This window comes from Mus pahari, chromosome 1, assembly GCF_900095145.1.
Source record: "Mus pahari chromosome 1, PAHARI_EIJ_v1.1, whole genome shotgun sequence".
Taxonomy (NCBI): domain Eukaryota; kingdom Metazoa; phylum Chordata; class Mammalia; order Rodentia; family Muridae; genus Mus; species Mus pahari.
In genome coordinates this window covers 90,487,306-90,509,029 of record NC_034590.1, presented here as the reverse complement: position 1 = coordinate 90,509,029, position 21,724 = coordinate 90,487,306, and the positions used below count along the sequence as shown (strand labels likewise).

The following is a 21,724-nucleotide window of genomic DNA, read 5'->3' as shown; positions in this document are numbered from 1 at the left end:
GGACTGGTGGGGGTAAGTGATGGACTGGTGGGGTAAGTGAAGGACTGGTGGGGGTAAGTGATGGACTGGTGNGGTAAGTGAAGGACTGGTGGGGGTAAGTGAAGGATTGGTGGGGTAAGTGAAGGACTGGTGGGGTAAGTGATGGACTGGTGGGGTAAGTGATGGACTGGTGGGGTAAGTGATGGACTGGTGGAGCCCTCTCCTTTAGGTTAGGTCCACATATCCTCTCACCTTCAGAGAGACATCGGCCAGGATGTGGTGAGGCAGCTGAGAGTACATGAGGCCTAGGCCCACAATGGCCTCCAGTTCTCCCAGGTCAGCTGCATGCTCCAGATGGAAGATGGCCGACTCTCGATCCCACTCCTCATCCTTCTCGCAGAAGCGCCCGCCCTCGTGGTACCGCACCATGGCCAGATGGACCTGTCACAAAGACTTCCGTGTTGGTCTGGCTGCCTGAGAGGCCAAAGCCATGCCCAAGAGCAGCCCAGCCAGCCTGTGAGAAGAAGTGATTAGTAGAGAAGAGTGAGCCCTGGGCTCAGGAATGGGCATCACCCATACCTTCCCCAAAACAGACTTCCCGATTTTCCTTCCAAGGTCCAGGGCATTTAGCCTCTGCACTTCTAGGGTCACGGCCGAGGGCCTCGGCAGGTGCAGGCGGGAGGGATTGAGCAGGTTCCACGTCTCCACACAGACCTGATGGGAGAGACCAGGTGGGTGGAGTTTAAAGGCCAGAGAAGTGATGGGCTGGGACTGGATGTGCGGTCACAGAAGTATGCAGCCATGACATCAGGAGGCTGGCTGGCCAGGAGGGGTAGGAGCTCTGATGGCATCAGACTTTACTGGACAAGCGTGGCTCCAGCTCCTTCAGTTTGTTTCTGACAGTGTGATTGGGATTGACCTTGCACTCACTATGTATCCTTGGCTGGCCTTGCACTCAGGAGCTTCCTTTCTCAGCTTCCCAAGTGCTGGGATTACAAGTAAGCACCCCCCACACCACCAGGGCTCCAATTCTAATTATGCCATTACTACCAGCTCATGGGTAGAGGGCAGCAACAAGACACAATGACCAGCAGAACAGAACAGACTACAGTGGCCCTGAGAAACCCTCCCCCTTCATTTATCAGCTTGGAACTGCAGCTGAGGTTTGATGCTAAACCTTCTCCTAAGCTCTTCCCCACACGAGACACCTGGAAAATCTGACGCCCACAAGTCTATTTGCTCTCCCCTGCCCTCTCTGTCTCTCTCTCTCTTTCTCTCTCTGAATTTAACCAAGATGAAATGCACAACATTAATGAGACACGTCACAGTCACAGAACACAGGCAGCTAAATGTCCTGAAGTCACCAGGGAAGAAGGACCCAGCCCAGAGCGCCAACAGCAACTCGGCCCTACTCCAGGGCAAGGAGGCTTCTTGTGACCATGAGCAGAGGACAGAGTCCCGATGTTGGGGTGATCAGGCTTATAAGGGGAAAAAGGATCAAGCGTTAGGGGAAGAAGGACTCTGAGGGCAGGAGAGACCCAACTTAGCAAACATGGAGAAGTGTGAGGTTCACACCATGTTTGAGAATCAGAATAACAGGAGCAGTGGGGCTGGCCTTTCCTAGATGTGCCTGAGACACTTGTCATGCACACAGTAGTTCAAAGACAAGCACACTAAAAGTGTAAAATTACCCTCAGCCTTCATGTTTTAAATATGTATGAAACATGCACAAGGAATCTTATGGTCACACTGTGGGCCCCTCTCAAGTTGTCTAACTGTGGAACTGCAAGTACCCCCCACCCCCGGTTCTGTTTTGTTTTGTTTTAATCTAAAATCTGAGGTTGGGAAGATGGCTCGGTGGTTAAAGTATTTGCTTACAAGTCTGAGGAGTGATCTCCTACTCAGAAGCCTGGTAGGACCAGCAGCCTGCCTGTAACTACAGTCCCCCGAGAGGCTAGAGGCGTGACCCCCAGAGCAGGATGACTCATCAGACTAACCAGATCCTCGAGCTCCGGGTTTGATTGAGAGGCCCTCCCTTGATGAATACGGCGTAAGAGTAATAAAGAATGATTTCCAGGATCAACCTTGGGTCCCATATGTATACCCACTCATATGCAAAAACCTGTACAACACCCATGCATGCGCGCACACATACACACACACACAAATGTGCACACATGAAACATGGAAAACTAATCTGAAATCTAAGACACTTCTGAGCTCAAGCATTTCAGATAAGGAACACATCCTGGAGTGGCAGGGTAACCTGGGGAGAGTTGCCCAGGACTCCGGGTTTCTCATATAAACTACATGATGAACAACTCAGCACAGATTTCACTGGGTGGAGGCAAGGAGAGAGCAGCAAATGCTGAGGCCCTCCTGTCAGGTTAACTCCTGAGCTGTCTGTTACTTTCTTCCAAGACCATCTTCTTTCCCCCTTCCCAGGAATCTCTTGGTACCCAGCCCAGGACATGGCCTTGCACCTGCCCTTTGTAAAATGGGCATGCACAAGGTGAAGGGGCGGGCAGTGTGTCAGGAGGAGAGTGGGGCACGAGAAGAGCCGGCAGAGGCAGGCCTGCCCCTATGTGTGCTACTCCTAGGTGTGCATACCCGTCCAGAGCTGCCCAAGCTGTCCTCGTCGGATTCAAGCCTTCGGTTGCCGTTGGAGTGGCCCTGCAAGGGAGCAGAGATTGAGAGATTGTAGTCAGGGAGCCAATTCCTGGGGAGCAGAACCAGCCCCCCATTCGGGATCCCTCCTCTAGGAACACTAGTCCTCTGCTCCCCAGTGAAGCTGGAACCTTCATACACAGAGCTGTTGAGTTCACAGTCTTCCTGTCTCTGTGTGAAGAGACTGACTGACCCTAGGGTACCAGAGTCGGCATGAAGCCACTGGGGAAATTGTGGTTAGTTTTTCCTCTGGCCGAGTCTCTGCACTTCACTTTCTTCCCTGCATTTGTCTCTGTCTGAAATCTGGTTTGTCGTCTTAATTTTATGTGTCATCAGGGCCAGCTCTCGTTGGCCTGTTATGTTTTTATCGTTATGGATAACAGGTGAGGCAACAGAGGTCTTTGGCCTCAGGGTCTTGGGGTGCTCACATGTTCTCGGGGCTCAGGATCATCCAGGTCACTTCGCTTCTCACTTGGGTACCCGCTGTCCCCACTATTCTCAGAGTCCTGCAGAGAGAAGACGGTCTTAGGGCTCTACCGGCATTCGAGCACCTGGTGGTAAGGACACAGGGACATCCTAGTCATCTGCCTCCTCTCCTTTGTTTCATCACCTCCTTCATCACAGTCTTCCTCCTGCTGGTCAGGAGACCAGAGAGTAGTGGTGAACAACCTGATTCCTGGATCCAACCCCTGGCTCTGCTACACAGCAACCAAGATCTGGGCAATTGCGCGACTCCCCTGAGCCTCAGTTTCCTCGGCTGAGGGGATTCACTCTAGCATCTTCACTGAAGGGCTGTTATGGTTTGGTATAAAATGTGCCCCCCAAAGTCCGCGGCCAGGTGGAAGCTGAATGGATCCTGAGAACGCTAACCTCATCAATGGGGTTCATCAATGAGTTCATAGCTGAATGGGTTAGTACTATGTGTGGCCAGGTTGAAGGAAGCAGACCATTGAAGCACACCTTCAAATGCCTTTTATCCCCAGATCCTTCTGGCCTCTTTGCTGCCTGTGCCCCACCCCCGTTTCCTGGCCACCATGAAGTAAGCAACTTCTGCCGCTGGGTTCTATCTCATCACACAGCATTAAAGAAGCCAAATAACATGGGGCTGGAACCTAGGAAACGATGGGTAAAATCAGTCTTTCCCCATTTACTTAGACAGTCTCTGTTTCTGTTTTGAGACAAGGGCTCATATATCCCAGGCTGGCCTCAAACTTACTATGTCATCAAGAATGACCTTGAATTTATGAACTTCTGGCCTCCATAAGTGCTGGGATTACAGGTGTACACTGATATACCCAGTTTCTGTGGTACTGGGGATTGAACTCAGGTCTTCATGCATGCTAGGACAGTACTCTATCAACTGAGTACATCCCCAGCTCAAATCTATTTGTAGAGGAAATAAGAAAAATCTATCTCATTCATTCTGAGAGTTAAGTAAGAAAGCAAGGGCTCTTGGAGAGATGGCTCAGCAGTTAAGAGCACTGACTGCTCGTCCAGAGGTCCTGAGTTCAATTCCCAGCACCCACAAGGTGACTCACAACCATCTGTAACAGGATCTGATACCTTTTTCTGGTATCTGAAGACAGCTACAGTGTACTTTTATATACATAAAATAAATAGATCTCTTTCAAAAAAAGAAAAAGAAAAAGAAAGAAAAAAGAAAAAGAAAAAGAAAGAAATCAAAGCTCTTTAAAATACCATCTGGTCAAGGTGATGATTCTGAATGGATGGCAGCCAGCAGCCTCCCTCCTCCCCACTCACCCGGTGATTGTCCATGCGGTCATGGTCTCTAGGGCCCATGTTATCGAGGTCACCAAACACTGGCCAATCTGAGCAGGGACAAGCAAAGGTGTTGTAGGACATGCCTAAGAGCTGCATATGACCTGCCTTCAGCACCTGCCCCAAAGCTCAATATGTAGCCCAACTCCTGGTTATCCTCCTGTCTCAACTGACCAAGTGCTGGGTTTACAAGTGTGCACACTATACCCAGCATTTAACTTTTGATTTTCAAAGAGAAGCACAACATGGGAAAAGGATCGTGGCACCACTGAAGAACTACAGTTCTTTCTCAATCCTTTCTAAGTCTGCCACTTGACAGTCACTGGATCTGTGCCTCTGTGTGCATAGCTTTACATATAATGTGCTGACCAGCACATCAGTTCTGAAGAAAGTGCAGATACAGTGGAGGAGAAGCCACCTGTCTCTGTAGGGCCCAACGTGTGGGTACCACATGGCTGTCAAGCCAACTTTCTCTTGGTTGTCACAATTCTGTCTCATGTTCTAAGCAAGCAGCAGCCTATATGTCTGGCTGACCTATTGTTATTGTTGTTGTTGCTGTTGTTGTTACTGTTTGGTTTTTGAGTCAGGATCTTACTATGTAGCTCTGGTTATTATGGAACTCACTATATAGACCAAGCTGGTCTTGAACTCATAGAGATCCACCTGCCTCAGTCTCCCAAGTGCTGGGATAAACGCGTGGCCACCAAACTCATCAGGTTGACCATTTTTATTAAGTCTGTAGGCTGGGGAGAGCTCAATGGTACAGAATAAGGCAAAACAAGAATGAGGCCTGGGTTCAATCCCCAGTACACACCCATCCATGCACACACGTTCATAGAAATGACTTTTACATTTCTAAATAGTTCTTTAAAAAATGGTTAAAGTATTTTATGGTGAGCACCTCTCTCCAGTGGGCCATCTTGCCAGCTTCAGCTCTGCTCTCTCAGCTCATAGGTATAATATTAACAGATTTCCTAATGCAGAATGATCTGCAGAGCCAACCATGATGGGCCAGTAGTCTTTACTTGTTGGCACTTTATTATTTTTTAAGCCACCTGGGCTCAACTGTTTCATTTCTTACCATGTTCTACTTTGTGCCTGCCTGCTATGATCACAATATCCAAGGAACCAAACCATGACTTACGGAGGTGGTCCAATTTCTGGCTGTGTGGCGTAGCCGAAGACGGGGAGGAAGGCAGAGAGTCAAAGGTCACATCACTCATGTTCTCATCCCCAGAGTTCTCTGACAGGCGAAGGAGCAAGGGGGGCCGGCTGCTAGAGAGTGTCCTTATGCGGGGACTCCCACACTTCTCCTCTGTCCCCCTCAAGATGGTCTTGGCTGATTGCTGGGGACATTAATGGGGGATTCATGTCATGCAAACATGCTATAGGGAATGGAGGGCTCCTTGGAACCCTGAAGCCATGGCTTTTATACATGCCTAATAGGGAATCTTACAAAATAAACAAACAAAAAAAAATCAGCTTAGGAGTAATCCTATGGTATCCAAGAAGGGGCAAGTGGACACAGCTCAAAGAGGCTACTAGCCTGTGTTTCCTAAAGCACAGCTGTGTGCCACAGGCTTGAGCTAGAAGTATACCCCAATGGACACAGAGGCCAAAACTGGTTTTGCTAGTAGTCTCCTAAATTGGTTCTTGTAAGAAGAGTAAGCTAGGATTGGAGAGATGGCTCAGAGGTTATGTATGAGCACTGACTGCTCATCCAGAGGTCCTGAGTTCAATTCCCAGCAACCACATGGTGGCTCACAACCACCTGGAATGGGATCTGATGCCCTCTTCTGGTGTGTCTGAAGAGAGCAATAGTGTACTCACACATAAGATAAATAAATCTTATAAAAAAAAAAAAAAAAAAGAAGAGTAAGCTAAGTGGTCCACAGTACACACTGGGCAGGCCCAGAGGGTCTAGTCACTCATCTGTTAATGTACACACACACACACACACACACACACACACACACGTGTAGATGTGTGTGTACACATACATGTACACACATGTGTGGTGAGAGTGTATTCAAGTACACACACACACACACACACACACACACACACACACACACACATGCATGTTCCCTGTCACTTCTGTTTCTGCCTGTTTTCCTCTGGTCATAAATAGGCCAACACCAAGCTAATGCCATCCCACAGGACACAGGGTCTGCCTTCTTGGTGGCAGGACCGGCCAGTCGAGCAAACTGCTACCGAGTACTCACCAATAGCCTGGTGCTCTGATTCACCGCGTCCTGCTCCCGTGGGGAGAGGTCAAAGGGCGTAAGGCCCATGCTCTGGCAAATACGGTTGCAGGCATGAGAGTAGAAGAAGAGAGCCATTCCCCGGACACCTGCAGGCAGAACAGGGATGATGGTGTCTTACTTTTGCCCAGTGACAAAGGACAGTGGGGCCACTAGAAATGCCAGGACAGGAGGGACAAATGTTGAACAGAAGGGGTCATGGATCAGGCAAGCCAAGCTCCCACCCATGTTTCTTACAGACGGCCCCGTATATCTCAGTATGTTCCCTTGGGTATAGAAAGAGCTAACAGCATTTAGGGGACATGGCTCCCGAGGATGTGGCTGGCTCTCGTCACTTACCAAGGTTACCATCTCCAAAGTCAGTGCCTTTCTCCGTGTGGATCTGTGGGTCGGTATAAAGGTCACCCACACCCTGGATGTCCACTACAATCAGCTGATGACCAGAACGCTCAAATGTGAAATGGCTGAAGGCCTGTGTCAGGGCAGGAAGGGAAGACAGTTGTAACCAGAGCAGACTGGGGCCTGGGGAGAGGCAGACCAGCTGCTGTCCCTGAGGCTATGATATATAATACTGAGGTCAGCCCTGTTGAGGGTGCTCTCTGCAAGAAGGGTTTTATAGAGTAAAAGACATAAGAAAGATGTCTGGGTTTGTCCAACCAACTCAGCAAATACCCCAGGGAATCAGCCTTAGAAGGTGGGGATGGAATCATCAGAACGAGCTGGTTAAAAAGACTAGCCGTATCAGGGAGCTCTGGGTTTGATTAAGAGGACCTGCCTCAAAGAATAAGGTAGAAGAATGATTAAGGATGAAAGGATGATTCTCAGAATCATGTAGGCACACACACACACACACACACACACACACACACACACACACACACACACACGCAGACATAAATGCACACATGCATACTGCAGACATACATATGGAAATGGAAAAAAAGGGCAGGGGAGTCTTGTTTAGGAGCTGGGCAAACTATTCTGTGGTAGGACAGATACCATGTTTAGCATGTTACAGTCCTGGGATCACATATGTTCTAGTGGACGTGAGGAGCCTTTGAGGAGGTAAGGCTCCACCCACAGGGCTCTCCCTCTCTTCCCAAGAGGCTGGAGGTAGGAGTGTGGGTAGAGCAAGCCCAGAGCCTCACCTGTGGTGTTAGTCGGATGTTGTCATCACGGACAAAGCCCGAGTTGGAATTGTATTTGATGTACTTGCCCTCAATGTAGTGCTCCAGGTGGAAGAGGGGCTGGCCTGGTCGGTCCTCTAGCTCAATGATGCACATCTGCATGATATCCACCTGGTAGAAGAACAGGGAGCAGGGTCACGTGGAAGGGCTAGGCTGGGAGCACACTGCTCACCCGGGCACAGATCCTGGTCTCACCACTCACTGGCTCTCTGCTAACTGTACCCAGAACCTACTCTTCCCCTTACCTTTAAGTATGAAGATCACCATCTCCAGATTTTAGCGGGATGCACAGTCAGAAACACAAAGGGAATCACTGAGTAGCTTCTCTTGCAGCTAAGTGTGACCACGTGACCACACCTAGCCAATGGGATCACACCTAGCCAATGGGACCACACCTAGCCAATGGGAAATGAACGCCAGAAATAATGAACACCATAAGTGCATCCGGCCCTGCAAGGAGACTGCTTGGGAGCCATAACTGGAACCGTAGTCAGTTCAGGCCTAGGAGGTGACAGAGGTACCAGATCTCTGGATGACTTCAAGGACACAAGGTAACAGCATACTCACAGCGACTTTCACACAAATTAGAAAGAAGCCATTTTATGTCTGGGCAAACTTATGGATCGATTTGCTAGCAACTCAGACTGAGCCTGGCACTAATATGGCAAATTTAGGCAAGTAATTTTGTGTCATTGTGTTGTCATTGTCCTCCTCCTCTTCCTCCTCCTTTTCTTCCTCTTCTCCTTACCCTCCTCCTCCTCCAGTTTTCAAAACAGGGTTTCCCTGTGTAGCTGTGACTGTCCTGGAACTCACTCTGTAGACCAGGCTGGCCTCAAACTTAGAGATCTGCCTGCCTCTGCCTCCTGAGTGCTGGGACTAAGTCATGTGCCACCATCACCACCTGGCTGTGTTTTAGTTTTCTGTGTGCAGATACAGGGAAATCAGACTTGTCACAAAGATTAAATTTACTGGTGTACAAAGAGGTCATTGTTCACGCTACTGTTAGTGTAAGCTGTTACACACAGTGTCCCACATTGTGGTGCTATGGTGCCTTTCGGAAGTGAAGGTCACCAAGGGAAGTGGGTCACTGGGCAGCCCTTGGGACTTTACAGCCCAGCCCTACGTCCTGTCTGTTTGACCACTGACCTCTTTTTACTGATGATAGACCTCTTGTACCAACTTGGAACAAAAAGTAAGCCTTCTTATGCTGGTCCTTGTAATACATTTGGTCCCAACAAGAAAAGTCTTTCCCCCCACCCCCTGCAATGGGGAATTACAAGAAATGCCAACATTTTTGAATTTTTATTTTTTTAATTGATTTATTTTGGTGGGGGGATTTCAAGATAGGGTCTCACTATGTAGCTCTGGCTGCTTTGTAACTCACTATGGAGACAAGGCTGGCTTCGAACTCATAGAGATCTGTCTGCCTCTGCCTCCGACTCCCAGCTGCTGGATTAATATGTACCAGTATGCCTGGCTGAATTTTTATATGTTGAATGTCATACACAGTTGCTAATGTATATATTATATATGGGTTGTAAAGTGGAGTAAAAGACCTGTGGTTTCTAATTTATTTATTTTTATTTTATGTGCCTTGGTGTTTGGCCTACATATGAGTCTGTGTGAGGGCATGGGATCCCTGGAACTGGAGTTACAGATAGTTGTGAGCTGTCATGTGGATGCTGGAAGTTGAACACCTAGGCCCTTTGGAAGAGCAGCCAGTACTCGAGTAACCCCTGCACTGCCTCTCCAGCCCTGACCTGTGGCTTCTAATGACTGGGGAATCTGCATGGCTCCTATGGCTCTCAATACCACCCATAACACAGAAAGAACCAGGTTTAGGCTTCAAAAGTAACAGCCCTCTAGGGAGGAGGGTCAGCAGACAGACAGACAACAGCTGCAGAAGCAACCTAAACCCTGAGGTGACAGCTGAGACCTTTAGCAAAGACAGCTGCGGTTCTGAGAACCAATCTGAGGGAAGGGCAAAGAGCTCCAGGAGGGGTCCTATGTCCAGTATGGCTCCCTCCCTACAAGGATGGTGGGGCAGGGCTAGCTAGAGGGTTGGCTTGGTAAGTGGCAGAGCACAGTTGAGTGGGCAAACGACACCCAGACAGGTAACCACACTCATCTAATTCAGCTTTGCTATTCCTCACTCGATACCCAGGCACTGGGGGACAGAAACAAACAAGACACGAAATCCTAGGGACATGGAGGTGGGGGTATACTAAAATATTAACTAAGTGAATAGGTCCCTTTTAGATCAAAATGCTTCAAAGAAAGGAAAAATAGACCAAAACAGAATAACATGACAAAGGTGAGTGGTTGGAAGGAAGATCTTACAATGGGCTGAAGGCCTTACTGTGGGGGTGACAGGTGAGGTGTAAGCTTTGCCCTGGCCTGTGAGAAGAAGCTTACCATATAAAGATTAGGGAACTGATACAGGCTTGAAGGAACAACCAGGACAAAGGTCCTGGGGCAGGAAATAAGCAAGGAAGGAAGAGAAAGGAGGCCAGAGCTGAGCTGAGCAGAGCAGACTCCTGAAGTCATAGCCTGAGAGTGGGGACTGTGGCTTCTTTTGTTATCATTGTTGGCTTGTTTGTTTTTTTGTTTTTTTTTTTTTTTTGAAGCAGGGTCTCACAATGTAGCACTGGCTTGGTCTAGAACTTGCTCTGTAGACCATATTGGCCTTGAACTCACAGAAATCCTCCTGCCTCTACCTCCCCAGTGCATGTGCCACTACACCCAGCAGACTGTGGTATTATTATTATTATTATTATTATTATTATTATTATTATTATTATTATTTGTCATTACTTATTCACTTTATATATGAAAGAGCTGCTTTCCTGAGGCACCCAGGGTCTGTGTCCAATAGCTACTCAAACTACGGATGAAGGACAGAGGCAGAAAGCCATGCTTTCTTATGTCCACAGACAAGAAGTAGTTTTGGTTAGCATACAGGGCAAGAGAAGGCAGCAATCTGGCAAAGGATAGGAAGGCCTGGATTGGAGCACAGGCTCCATCCCTGCTTGGGTGGTCAGGTTGGTTAACCTCACTGAGCCAAGTTCCTCAGGAAGCCTACACCAATCGCCACATCCACTGCTACTGCTTAGAAGCCATCATGGCCCCTGTTCCCAGTCCATATAGCCTGGGTGAGCACAGGTCTCAGGCTGCCTCATCTGCATACCCCCTCCCCCTGAATACCCTGATTGGTTCAGACATATGTGCCTGATAATCAGAGCCAATGAAGCTTAGCTCTGATGCTTCCACTGGAACTTCTTGGAAACAAGGTATTGTCACCCCAACAAGGCTGGTAAGAAAGGAGCCTGTGCTGTTGGGACCAATAGGGCACTTGAAAGAGTGATGCCAACCCAGATACCCGGACCAAGATTCCTAGTAATCTCAGCATGGTTGGTACCAGCCACGCTGAGAGCTGGATCCAGTTCCAAACAAAACTCATGAAAGGGACAATGAATGGCTCAGCAGGTAAAGGAGCTTGCCACCAAGCTAATGACTCAAGTTCAGTCCCTGAGCCCACATGGCAAAAGGAGAACATGAACCCCAGAGGGTTGTCCTCTGACCTCCATACATGTGCTGTGGCATGCGTGTACCAGCCACACCATAAAGAGATTTTTAAAAATCACCTTATCTTATAGAGATCATAAGGAACAGATCGATCGGTTTACAGAGATAAAGATGCTCCAACCACACTGCTCTGTTTTTAGGAATAGTGATCCACTGCATATGAAGTACAGGGCTTACCATGCCTGACAACTGGTACGAAGGGCAAAGGACTAGGCATGGTGGTTGTGATGGTTTGTGTATGCGTGGCCCAGGGAGTGGCGCTATTAGAAGGGGTGGCCCTGTTGGAGTAGGTGTGTCAGTGTGGGTGTGAGGTTGAAGACCCTCATTCTAGCTGCCTGGAAGCCAGTATTCTGCTAGCAGCCTTCAGATGAAGATGGAGAATTCTCAGCTCCTCATGCACCATGCCTGTCTGGATGCTGCCATGCTCCCTTAATGATAAGGGAGCCAGCCCCAATTAAATGTTGTCCTTTATAAGAGTTGCCTTGGTCATGGTGTCTGTTCACAGCAGTAAAGCCCTAAGACAGTGGTGTGTGCTTTTAATCCCCAAATTCCAGAGCCTGAGGGAGGAGGATCGTAAGTTCAATGCCAGAACAAACATCAGGGGTTTGAGATGTGACTCCATGGTCCAGCCCTTGCTTAGCATATGCAAAGCTAAGATTTTAACCTCCCCCCCCCCCCCTGCACTGCAGAGGCAACGACAGAACCCTGTGTTTCACCCTCATGGCTGGCCAGCCACTGGTGGGAGGGAGGCAGGTGGGGCTCACGCACCTGCTTGGGGGGCTTGTGCCGATTGTACTCCTCCCCCCAGAGCTTCGCCTCCATCTGGAGCTGCACATCCTCAAAGTACACACTCCTACCCACTGGCTCGATGTAGCGTTTGGCCACGTAGTTGGAGGCTCCCTTCCATTGCTGGGCATGCAAGAAGTTGGAGAGTTTCTTCCTGGAGAGAAAGACAAGGGGGGAGCCTGTCTAGACCCCAGGGGCTCACTGAGGACGCAACTGTGGGATCTCAGCACAACCAGACCCCGTGTGACACAGCTGGGTGGAGGAAGGAAGAGAGCGCAGGAGATAAGGAAGGCAGCCCCCCCCCCTCCTCCACCCAGAGCCAGAGGGGAAGGACCGGTGTCTGGCCTCCCGCCCGACTCCCTGTGCCTGCAAATATCCAAGCAGGTGAATGATATTCCCTGTCCTTCCAGATCCCTGCAGCTGGGCCAGTGTGGGGTCCAACAGACACTAGGAGACTTAGGCTACACATCCCCAGCTTTCGATTGGGAAATAACCCCCAAGTCCTAGCTTTCAGGAGTCTTGGCAGAAGCCCCAGGCCAAGTCACTTACGTCCTGAAGCACTCCCTCATTGCTCCACGGCCAAAGGGCTGAAAAGACAGAACAGAGTCATCAGTGCCCACACCCCTCGTCACAGACTGCCCAGTGGGTGACCTGTACTTTATTTACTTCAATCCCAATAACCCTAGGCTGTTCCGCCTGGGCCTCAGTACCAAAGCCAGAAAGAAAGGCCTTTCAGCCTGGAGGCTGCTGGGATGGAGACACCCAATAACTCATCCCAACCCAACGGAAGAACGGATGGTGTGGGGCCCAGACGCCAGGGAGGGGCAGAGCACTACAAAGGGTGTCTTCATGGCCTTTGCTTTTCCCTCTCTGTTTCCTGGCCACCATCAGGTAAGCAGGCCTCCTCTGCCACGTGCTCCAGCCAGATCGCATTGCGCTCACACAGGCCCAAAGCGACAGGGTCAATAGACTACGAACTGAAGTTCTGAAACCACAAGCCAAAATGAACCTTTAAAATGACTATGTAAACCAGGTGTTGTGATGCCGTCTTTAATCCTGGCACTCGGGAGGCAGAGAGAGGAGGAGCCTGGTTTACACAACTAGTTCCAGGATAGCCAGGACTAGATAGAGACCCTGTCTCAAAACACAAAAACAAAAACACAGGGGCTGGAGAGATGGCTCAGCAGTTAAGAGCACTGACTGCTCTTCCGGAGGTCCCGAGTTCAAATCCCAGCAACCACATGGTGGCTCACAACCATCTGTAATCTTCTGGAGTGTCTGAAGACAGCTACAGTGTACTTACATATAATAAATAAATAAATCTTAAAACAAAGAAACAAACAAAAAAACCCATACAAATAAACCAAAAACCCAACAACAACAATAAAAACAAAAAACAAAACAAACAACAAAAAAGATAATTGTGTGGGCAATTGTGTCACATGTATGAAAAGTTGAATGATCCTCAAAGCAGAAAGAGGGGGAGGGAGGCTAGAAAAATGGCTGGGTAGTTTAAAACACCTTCTGTCTTGCAGAAGTTCAGTCCCCAGCGTCTGTGTCAGCAGCTCACCACCACTTGTAACATCACTTTAGGGTCCTGTTCTGGCTTCTGAGGGCACCGTACACATTGGCCTGTACATGTGTGTGCACACATACACACACACACATCATTCATATTCTCTCTCTCAGGAAGAAAAACAGAGGAAAGAGAGGAGAGAGGCAGGCAACCTAAATCCATCAGGAATCTGCCACACAAACCAACTAGGTTTATTCTTTCAAAGAAGTATTACACAGCAAAAAAAGAAATGGAAAATGTCAAGTAAAAGAAGCCATTCTCAAAAGATGCAGTGACAGATGGAGGAAGTCTCAGGATAGAGACCAGCCAGGGCGAGAGGGTTTGGGATAGTGTTGAACCTTGGATGAGCCGTGACTGAAAAGCCTGTGGGGACACTGACTGCGCTCTGAGCCAGCATACTCTTGCCACACTCATCAAATTACAGGCTTTGTCTACTTCCTGGTGTGGGGATGGATGGGACCCAGAGCCTCACATACCAAGGACTTACACAGCGATGCAAAGAACAGCTCTAGCCTGCATGTGTGCTTTACATTGTAAGAGGTCCCCTCACTCTGAGGACAAGCTCTTTTTTCCAGTACTGTTTTCTTTTTCTTTGCAGGGCCACTGAATGTATTTAGTAGCTAAAAAACAAAAACAAAAACAAAAACCAACCAAACAAGCAAAACCCCCAAACCGGGTAATGCCATGTAAGTCAGTCCAACAGCAATGATGGACTGAGAAGCCGTCGTGACTTCTTTGTACATGAAATGCCTAAAACAGCGATTTACCATATAAAAAGTGGGCCAGGGGTTCCTGGAGTTGAATGGTGAAGGAATGGAGTGGACAGGAAGGGTAAAAATGTCTAACATGTCCTCAGCTAGGCCTAGAGCCTCCTGGGCAACCCCCGGTCCATGCAGGGATTTGGGCTGGCTTGGTCTGTGGGTTACGTGTGAGCGTCCAGTGTACTAAATTTAAAACAGGGGGAAAGGTTCTGGAATTGAGTGGTGACTGCTGAGCAGCTAAAAGCCACTAAGTTACATACTTTCCTTCCCCCTTCCTCCTTCCCTCCCTCCCTCCCCCTTCCCTTCTTCCCTCCTCCTCCTCCTCCTCCTCCTCCTCCTCCTCCTCTTGTCCTTTTCTTCTCTTCTCTTCTCTCTCCCCCTGCAGTACTAGGGATGACCTGCATCCCAAGCCTCAACTATGTAAATTAAGTGGGCAGTTTGTAGGATATGTGACATACATGTTAATGAAGTAGTATGTAAAGACACAAAATGTGGGCTGGTGAGATGGCTCCGTGGTAAACTTGCTTGCAGCTGAGCATGACCGGAGCCAAATGATGAAAAGAGAACCAAGAAAAGAAAAAGGTCAGATATGGCAGCGCACGCCTTTAATCCCAGCACGTGGGAGGCAGAAGCAGGCGGATGTCTCTCAGTTCAAGACCAGCCTGGTCTATAGATTGAGTTCCAAGACATCCACAGCTACATAGAAAAACCACCCTGTTTCAAAACACACACAGAAAGAAAGAAAGAAAGAAAGAAAGAAAGAAAGAAAGAAAGAAAGAAAGAAAGAAAGAAAGAAAGAAAAGAGAACCAATGTCACAAGTTGTCCTCTGACCTCTACTGTACATTGCAGCACGCATGTATTCATACACAAATTAATATGATGATGATGATGATGATGATGATGATGATGAACACAATATAGAGCCAGTGGATGGCTCAGCAAGTATACGTGCTTGCTGCCTAATGTAACAACGTGAATTTGATCCCTGACACCCACACAGAGAAAAGAGAGAAACAAGTTGTCCTCTGACATCCACGAACATTCTGTGGTACAAATATAAACACACACACACACATACATGCACACACAAAATAAATAAAAATACAATTAAAAACATAATATGTAAACAATAACACAGAAAAATCCCAAAGATAAAAAAAACTGAAGTGGGTTCATAGCATGCAAGCAAGAGGTGGAGGCAGGAGGATTGTGAATTTGAGGCCAGCCTACTCTACATCGAGAGTGTGATATTAGCCAGCCTGACCTGCAAAGTCAGACCTGTCCCTGCCACTGTCCCTGTCTCTGTCTTTCCGTCTGTCTGTCTCTGTCTGTCTGTCTGTCTGTCTGTCTGTCTCTCTCTCTCTCTCTCTCTCACACACATACACAATAAATGAGTAAATAAAAATAAAGAAATGTAAAAAAACAAAATTAAATCGAGCAGGAGTGGAAGGAGGGAGCTAAACAGCCTGGGAAAGTCCCTATGGGGCCCTGCCCCCTCACAGCTCGGGCCTCTGCTTACCTGAGACGCCATCTTGATCAGAACCTCGTCTTTCAGCCATTCCCCGGTGACAGCATTGTACCTACAGAGATCAGAGCTCACCTAGAGCATCTGGCCCTGCCCCTCTCTCACTCACTCTTTCTATGGGCCTCAGGACCCAGCCTGCTCTGCACCTGGGTTTGATGACCCGGGAGTGAGCTGTGGGTACTCCCCTCCCTCCTCCAAGGGGCCTTGCCTTTCCTCAGACACATTTACTCCTTCTGCATGATGTTGCCCTTTTACCAAGACCACACTCCCTGCTGGGCTCCTGTCTGGCTTCTCTGCTCTTTCATCAGGGTGTAACTCCACAAAACAGGCCCATGTCTGTCTTGTTCACCACAGGGCCTTGTGTATAGATGCTTAATAAACACATGCTGGATGGATGACTAGAGATGTGTCCATATAACTGTTAGGTCGCAAGCAGTCCAAGAGCCAGTCCATATATCTAGAAATGAGCTCGAGCAGGACTGAAGAGCAGCTCTGGATATAGGGACTGTCTGAGACCTAACAGTCACAAACTGCAGGTCCCAGAGAGGTCGGTAGGCAGCAGTGTCTCAACTACACTAGGCAGCTAAGCCAGGCACAGCCCACACAGGTAGCTCTATCTCTCAGGAGGTATGGACTGCTGCAGTGTAGGGAGGGGACAGGGGACAGGGGACAGGATGAGGAAGCTCTTGCCTGAGGCAAGATAAGAGACTGTGAAAGAGTGTGGGGGAAACCCGGGATGTTATAGAGCTGGAGATGGGAGAGAGATTGGGAGAGGAAGGGACTTATTAAGAGATTGAGGGTGTTTGAGACAGGTGGAGAGACGGAGAGGAAAAGAGAGAGGAAGGCAGGTGGCATAAGAGAGGGGGATGGGAGAGAAATGGAAAGACGGTGGGGATGGAACAAAGGAGGAAGAGAGGTAGGAAGGAGAGGTGGTTCCAGAACATTCCCACCTTCCCACTCCCAGGAATCCTTGTTCCCAGAGCACCTCTGGCATCCCCAAGCTGGGTGGGCCTTGAACAGGTTCACCCGGGAGGGCTCCTTATCTCAATGAGTCACCTCAGCAGGATCCAGCCCTTATCTCTAACCAGCAGCTTCCTGGCCCAGAACACCCAGACCTGGGAGAACAGGTTTTCAGAGCTGGAACCTGTGCAGGGAGGAACAGAAGCCTGGCAGGTTACCCCAGGCTAAGGAGAGGGCTCTGCTGGGCTGTCATTCCACTTGCAGCCAGAGAGAGACAAGCACTGTCTTCTACACAGGACCTCCAGGTGGAGGCCAGAGATGCACTGCACCCTCACCGCCACACTGAGACGCACCCCGAGGCGGGCGAAGCGGGTCAGTGTGCAACCTTGAGAGGGTCCTGCTCACTGCTCACAACCACTAACATCTTAAAAGCAAGAGTCAGCCAGGGCTGCTGAAACAGACCTGCAGCCCCAGTTACTTTCAAAGGGGAGGCAAAAGAATAGCCATGTTTGAGGTCTGTCTGGGCTCTATAGTAAGTTCAAAGTCAGCCTGGGCAACTTAGGAGGAACCTGTCTCAAAATAAATATGAGATGAAGGCTGGGAATGTAGCCCACAGGTAGAGAGAACACTTGTCTGGTATATAAGGAAGCCTTACGTTCGATCCCCAGTAACACAGTAAGTGAATGGATGAATGAATGAGTGAATGACTAAATGCCTATTGTGCCTAAAGTTTATGGAGTGTTCATTACATGCTGGGTTCTTAAATAGATTTTTTCATTAAATCTCTGCAGAGACCCTGAGATGGTGACAATTTTTGTGCCTGTTTTATAGAAACTGGATCACAGTTGAGGTTCCCTGCCTGAGTGTCAGGATTCAAACCCAGATAAGTTTAAAGCAGAATCTAACTCTCACCTATCCTGGAAACAGTTCGCAGAGACAGGAAAACCTGTCCTAAACAAAGGGCCAGCTTGTACCGAGACGTTTAATCTTAAAAAGCTACAGCCAAAGAAGGAAGCTTCCATTTTCAGAATGTTCCAGACAGCCATGCCTAGAATCAGGAGATCAGAATGTTCTAGAATGCCAGCCATATTGGCATCCTCTCACTGGCAGTCTGGATAGTATAAACTCAGCCATTTACTTAGGAAGTAAACAGTTCAGCCTGGTCTCAGGTCCCCGCTGGGGTTCAAGACACAGAGCCAAGCTTGGGTAGGGACTCTCTTTCCTTGGAGATTCCCCAGGGTCTGGGCAGCTTGCTACCCCAGAGTTGTAGGTAGAAAGAGGGAGAACCTACTTATCCCTCACATGCTGGGGTCCCTCCTATGCTGACCCACCCTGTCCCCCACACTAGGAGGTGGGTTTCCCGAGTAGGAAGGAGGCACACGGGAGGCTCTGCAGCCATCTCCTTGAAGGACAGGAGCAGGAATGATGGAGAGGACAGAGTGCTAGCCAAGGAAAAGTGATGTCACTACCAGGATCAGGCGTCAAAACCTGCTGGATACTGTCTGTCTGTCTGTCTGTCTGTCTGTCTGTCTGTCTGTCTGTCTCTACTGGTGTTTGCAAGGATAAGTGTTAGGATGATGGTGTCACAGGTCAGAAGGAACCTGGACCCCTGAGCTGCCCTGAGGAGCTGCCCAACACTCAATCAACTTCAAATGGAACCTAGAAGCACCTTCGCTGCCTCCCCTCCCCATCTAAAACATTTAGGATTAAAAGTTTTTCACATTTCAGATTATTTCCAACTTTGAATGTTTACACAGACTTAACTGGTTGGATCTCTCTAATTTTAACAATCCCACATGCTGTAAGAATCTGAAATTGGGTACTATATTAGTTCCTTTTCTTTGACCAAAAGAGGACCCCAAATCCCCCCCCCCCAAATCTCCCGAAAGGACTCCTCAAAGCCCCTGGGACAAACTGCTGACCTGTGCCGAGTAGCATGTTCTGTGGCGATGTCCTCGAGATGGAATTCAGCCCAGGGGTCAGGCATCTGCTTGGCCTTCTCGATCGCATGCTTCCAGGTTTCCTGCAGAAGGCAAGGGGAGCAAGCGTGAGGCCCAGGCTAAGGGCAGCCAGCTGCCTCTTCCCCAGTTATGTCCCCTGGGGAGGACCACAGCATCCAAAAGAAAGGATTCCCACCCTCTGTCCTATCAAGAACAGTCCCGGAGGGGCCCAGTGTGTTCTCACAGGCATAGCCTATGGATAGAAGTCGCCGACATGTTAATTACACAATTCTTCCCCTGCTGCCAAAATGTTGAAATCGAAAATAAGGCTCCCAGCATCCACACCACACAGCTCACAACTGCCTATAACTCCAGGTCCAGAGGATCTGCTGTCTTCTAGATTCTTCAGTTACCTAAGCCCATGTGCATGCACATGTGCGCGTGCGCGTGTGCACACACACACACACACACACACACACACACACGCACAGAGCTTTTAAGCTGGGCAGTGGTGGCGCACGCCTTTAATCCCAGCAACTGGGAAGCAGAGGCAGGTGAATTTCTGAGTTCGAGGCCAGCCTGGTCTACAGAGTAAGTTCCAGGACAGCCAGGGCTACACAGAGAAAACCTGTCTCGAAGAAACAAAAAACAAAAAAACAAACTACTTTTAAAAATAAAATAAGAGTGCGGGGCAGGTGGGTTTCGTGAGTTTGTGGCTAGCTAGCCTGGTCATCATAGTTCCAGGATAGCCAGACCTACAGTGTGAGACCCTATCTTTAAAAAATTAAAAAATAAGATGTGGTATGATATTGGGCTGGGAGTATAGGTCAGTGATAAAGAGCTTGCCTGGCATACAAGAGACACTCCAAGAAAATGCTCCTTTCTTAAGCTGAACAAGTTTACACATCTGTAGTGAGAGCCTGCCAGGGCACCAATTTCTTGATATAGCACCATGCAAGCAGACTCTGTAAAAGGCACCTCGCTAAAGAGCTCTACACTAGGGGAAAAACAACCACAGAATCCTTATTCCTCAATTTCACTCAGCAGCTCCTCCATGCAGGAATCCCCCCACAGAAGCAGAACACAGGTTCAATCTCACGCTAATGCAAGATGCATTCTGTGATCTGGCCAACCCAAACCTAAGAGCTACGGCAAGGACTGCTTCATTTAGAAGGCTAAGACAGCTAGGCATATTGGTGCACATCTGTAGTCCCAGCACTTGAGAAGCTGAGGCAGGTGGACTACCATGAGTTTGAGGTCATCTTAGAAAGTACCAGGGTGAACAGTGCTACACTACACAGATCTGTCTCAAAACAAGAAAGAAAAGTGAGGGGGGGGGGCTGGCGAGATGGCTCAGCGGTTAAGAGTACTGACTGCTCTTCCAAAGGTCCTGAGTTCAATTCCCAGCAACTACATGGCGGCTCACAGCCTATCCGTAATGAGATTCCATGCCCTCTTCTGGTGTGGCTGAGGACAACTACAGTGTACTCACATATAATAAATGAATAAATATTTTAAAAAAATAAAAAAGAAAGAAAAGTGAGGAGGATAAAGAGGAGGAAGAAGAAGAGAAGGAAGAGGAAGAAAGGCTGATAAATGACACTGTGGTGTGTGCTAGGGTCTGAGCATGCCCCCCCAAACCTCACATGTTTGAAACTCAATCCCTGACCTCTCCTGTGGATGGTATCTACAGATGGGAACCTTGGGAGTTGACTAGGAGTAGAGGCAGCCAGGGAGCCAGAGCCTGATCCCAGCCCCACGGAGCACCGGTGGCTTCATGACAAAAGGAAGAGATCGGGGTTAATACAGCCACTGCATCCTGTCACATGATACTCTCTGCCATATGATGACTCAGGAGGTCAAGGCTCTTGCCAGACGCATGGAAGATGCCAGGACAGTGCTCTTGGACTCCCCAAGATTCAATCTTATAAACTAAAAACACTTCTATTTAACAAGAAAATTTTTAATTAATTAATTAATTGTCTCCTCCTCCACTTCTTCCTTTTTAAGGCAGGGTTTCATAGTGTATCCCTGGCTATCCTGGAACTCTCTATGTAGACCATCCTGGCCTCAGACTCACAAAGACCTGCCTGCCTCTGCCTCCCAAGTGGTGGGATTAAAAGTGTGTGCCGAGATACCCAGCCAGCAGCCATTCTTTATACGCTACCCTGTCTCTGTTGTCTTGCTACAGCTACGGAAAGCAGACTGACCTAGCATCTTCCCATTTTAACTTTCTTCAGTCCACTGTATTGCTTTGCGGAAACCAAAGTGGACTCTTCCCTGCCCTTTCTGAAGCAACACCCTTAGTCCATGGTGTTCTCTTCCTAAGAAACTCAAGTCTTTGCTTGGTGACCTCCCCAGAATCACCAAGACCCAAACTCCCTTCCAGGCCAGTGGGTCCTCCCTAATGGGGAGGATAATGGGTAGAAGTCTGGGCATCATCTGGGTGAGACAGATCAGAAGGAGCTCTGAGATAGGGAAGGGGACAGCAATTTTAGACTGCCTTTGTCACCCCCGGTGTCCCTCAGTATCCTGGCCATCCTTGGAAGAAGTCCAGCTTCCCAGGCCTCAGCAGGGCTGCACACTGCCCATCTTCCTAGCATTGACCCCTCATGGGGACCCTGTTAAAAATAGAATAAGCCAGGGAAAGGAGCTGAGACTTCACACACACACACACACACACACACACACACACACACACACACACACACACA

The 21,724-nt window shown here is 48.8% G+C and overlaps 1 protein-coding gene across 3 annotated transcripts in view; it reads right to left on the bottom strand.

The window, feature by feature from the left end:
- Eef2k (eukaryotic elongation factor 2 kinase) overlaps positions 1-21,724 on the bottom strand; it is a 65,264-nt gene that overhangs the window by 11,766 nt on the left and 31,774 nt on the right. For all 3 annotated transcript variants that reach the window (XM_029543815.1, XM_021195316.2, XM_029543820.1), the window contains 13 exons: positions 18,993-19,093; positions 16,105-16,165; positions 12,797-12,834; positions 12,230-12,401; positions 7,838-7,987; positions 7,029-7,161; positions 6,651-6,778; positions 5,570-5,771; positions 4,408-4,475; positions 3,075-3,152; positions 2,590-2,652; positions 559-693; positions 232-420 (listed from right to left, as the gene is read on the bottom strand). In XM_029543815.1, coding sequence (XP_029399675.1) covers positions 232-420; positions 559-693; positions 2,590-2,652; positions 3,075-3,152; positions 4,408-4,475; positions 5,570-5,771; positions 6,651-6,778; positions 7,029-7,161; positions 7,838-7,987; positions 12,230-12,401; positions 12,797-12,834; positions 16,105-16,165; positions 18,993-19,093 — 1,518 coding nt within the window. The remainder of the gene's footprint in view (positions 1-231; positions 421-558; positions 694-2,589; positions 2,653-3,074; positions 3,153-4,407; positions 4,476-5,569; positions 5,772-6,650; positions 6,779-7,028; positions 7,162-7,837; positions 7,988-12,229; positions 12,402-12,796; positions 12,835-16,104; positions 16,166-18,992; positions 19,094-21,724) is intronic.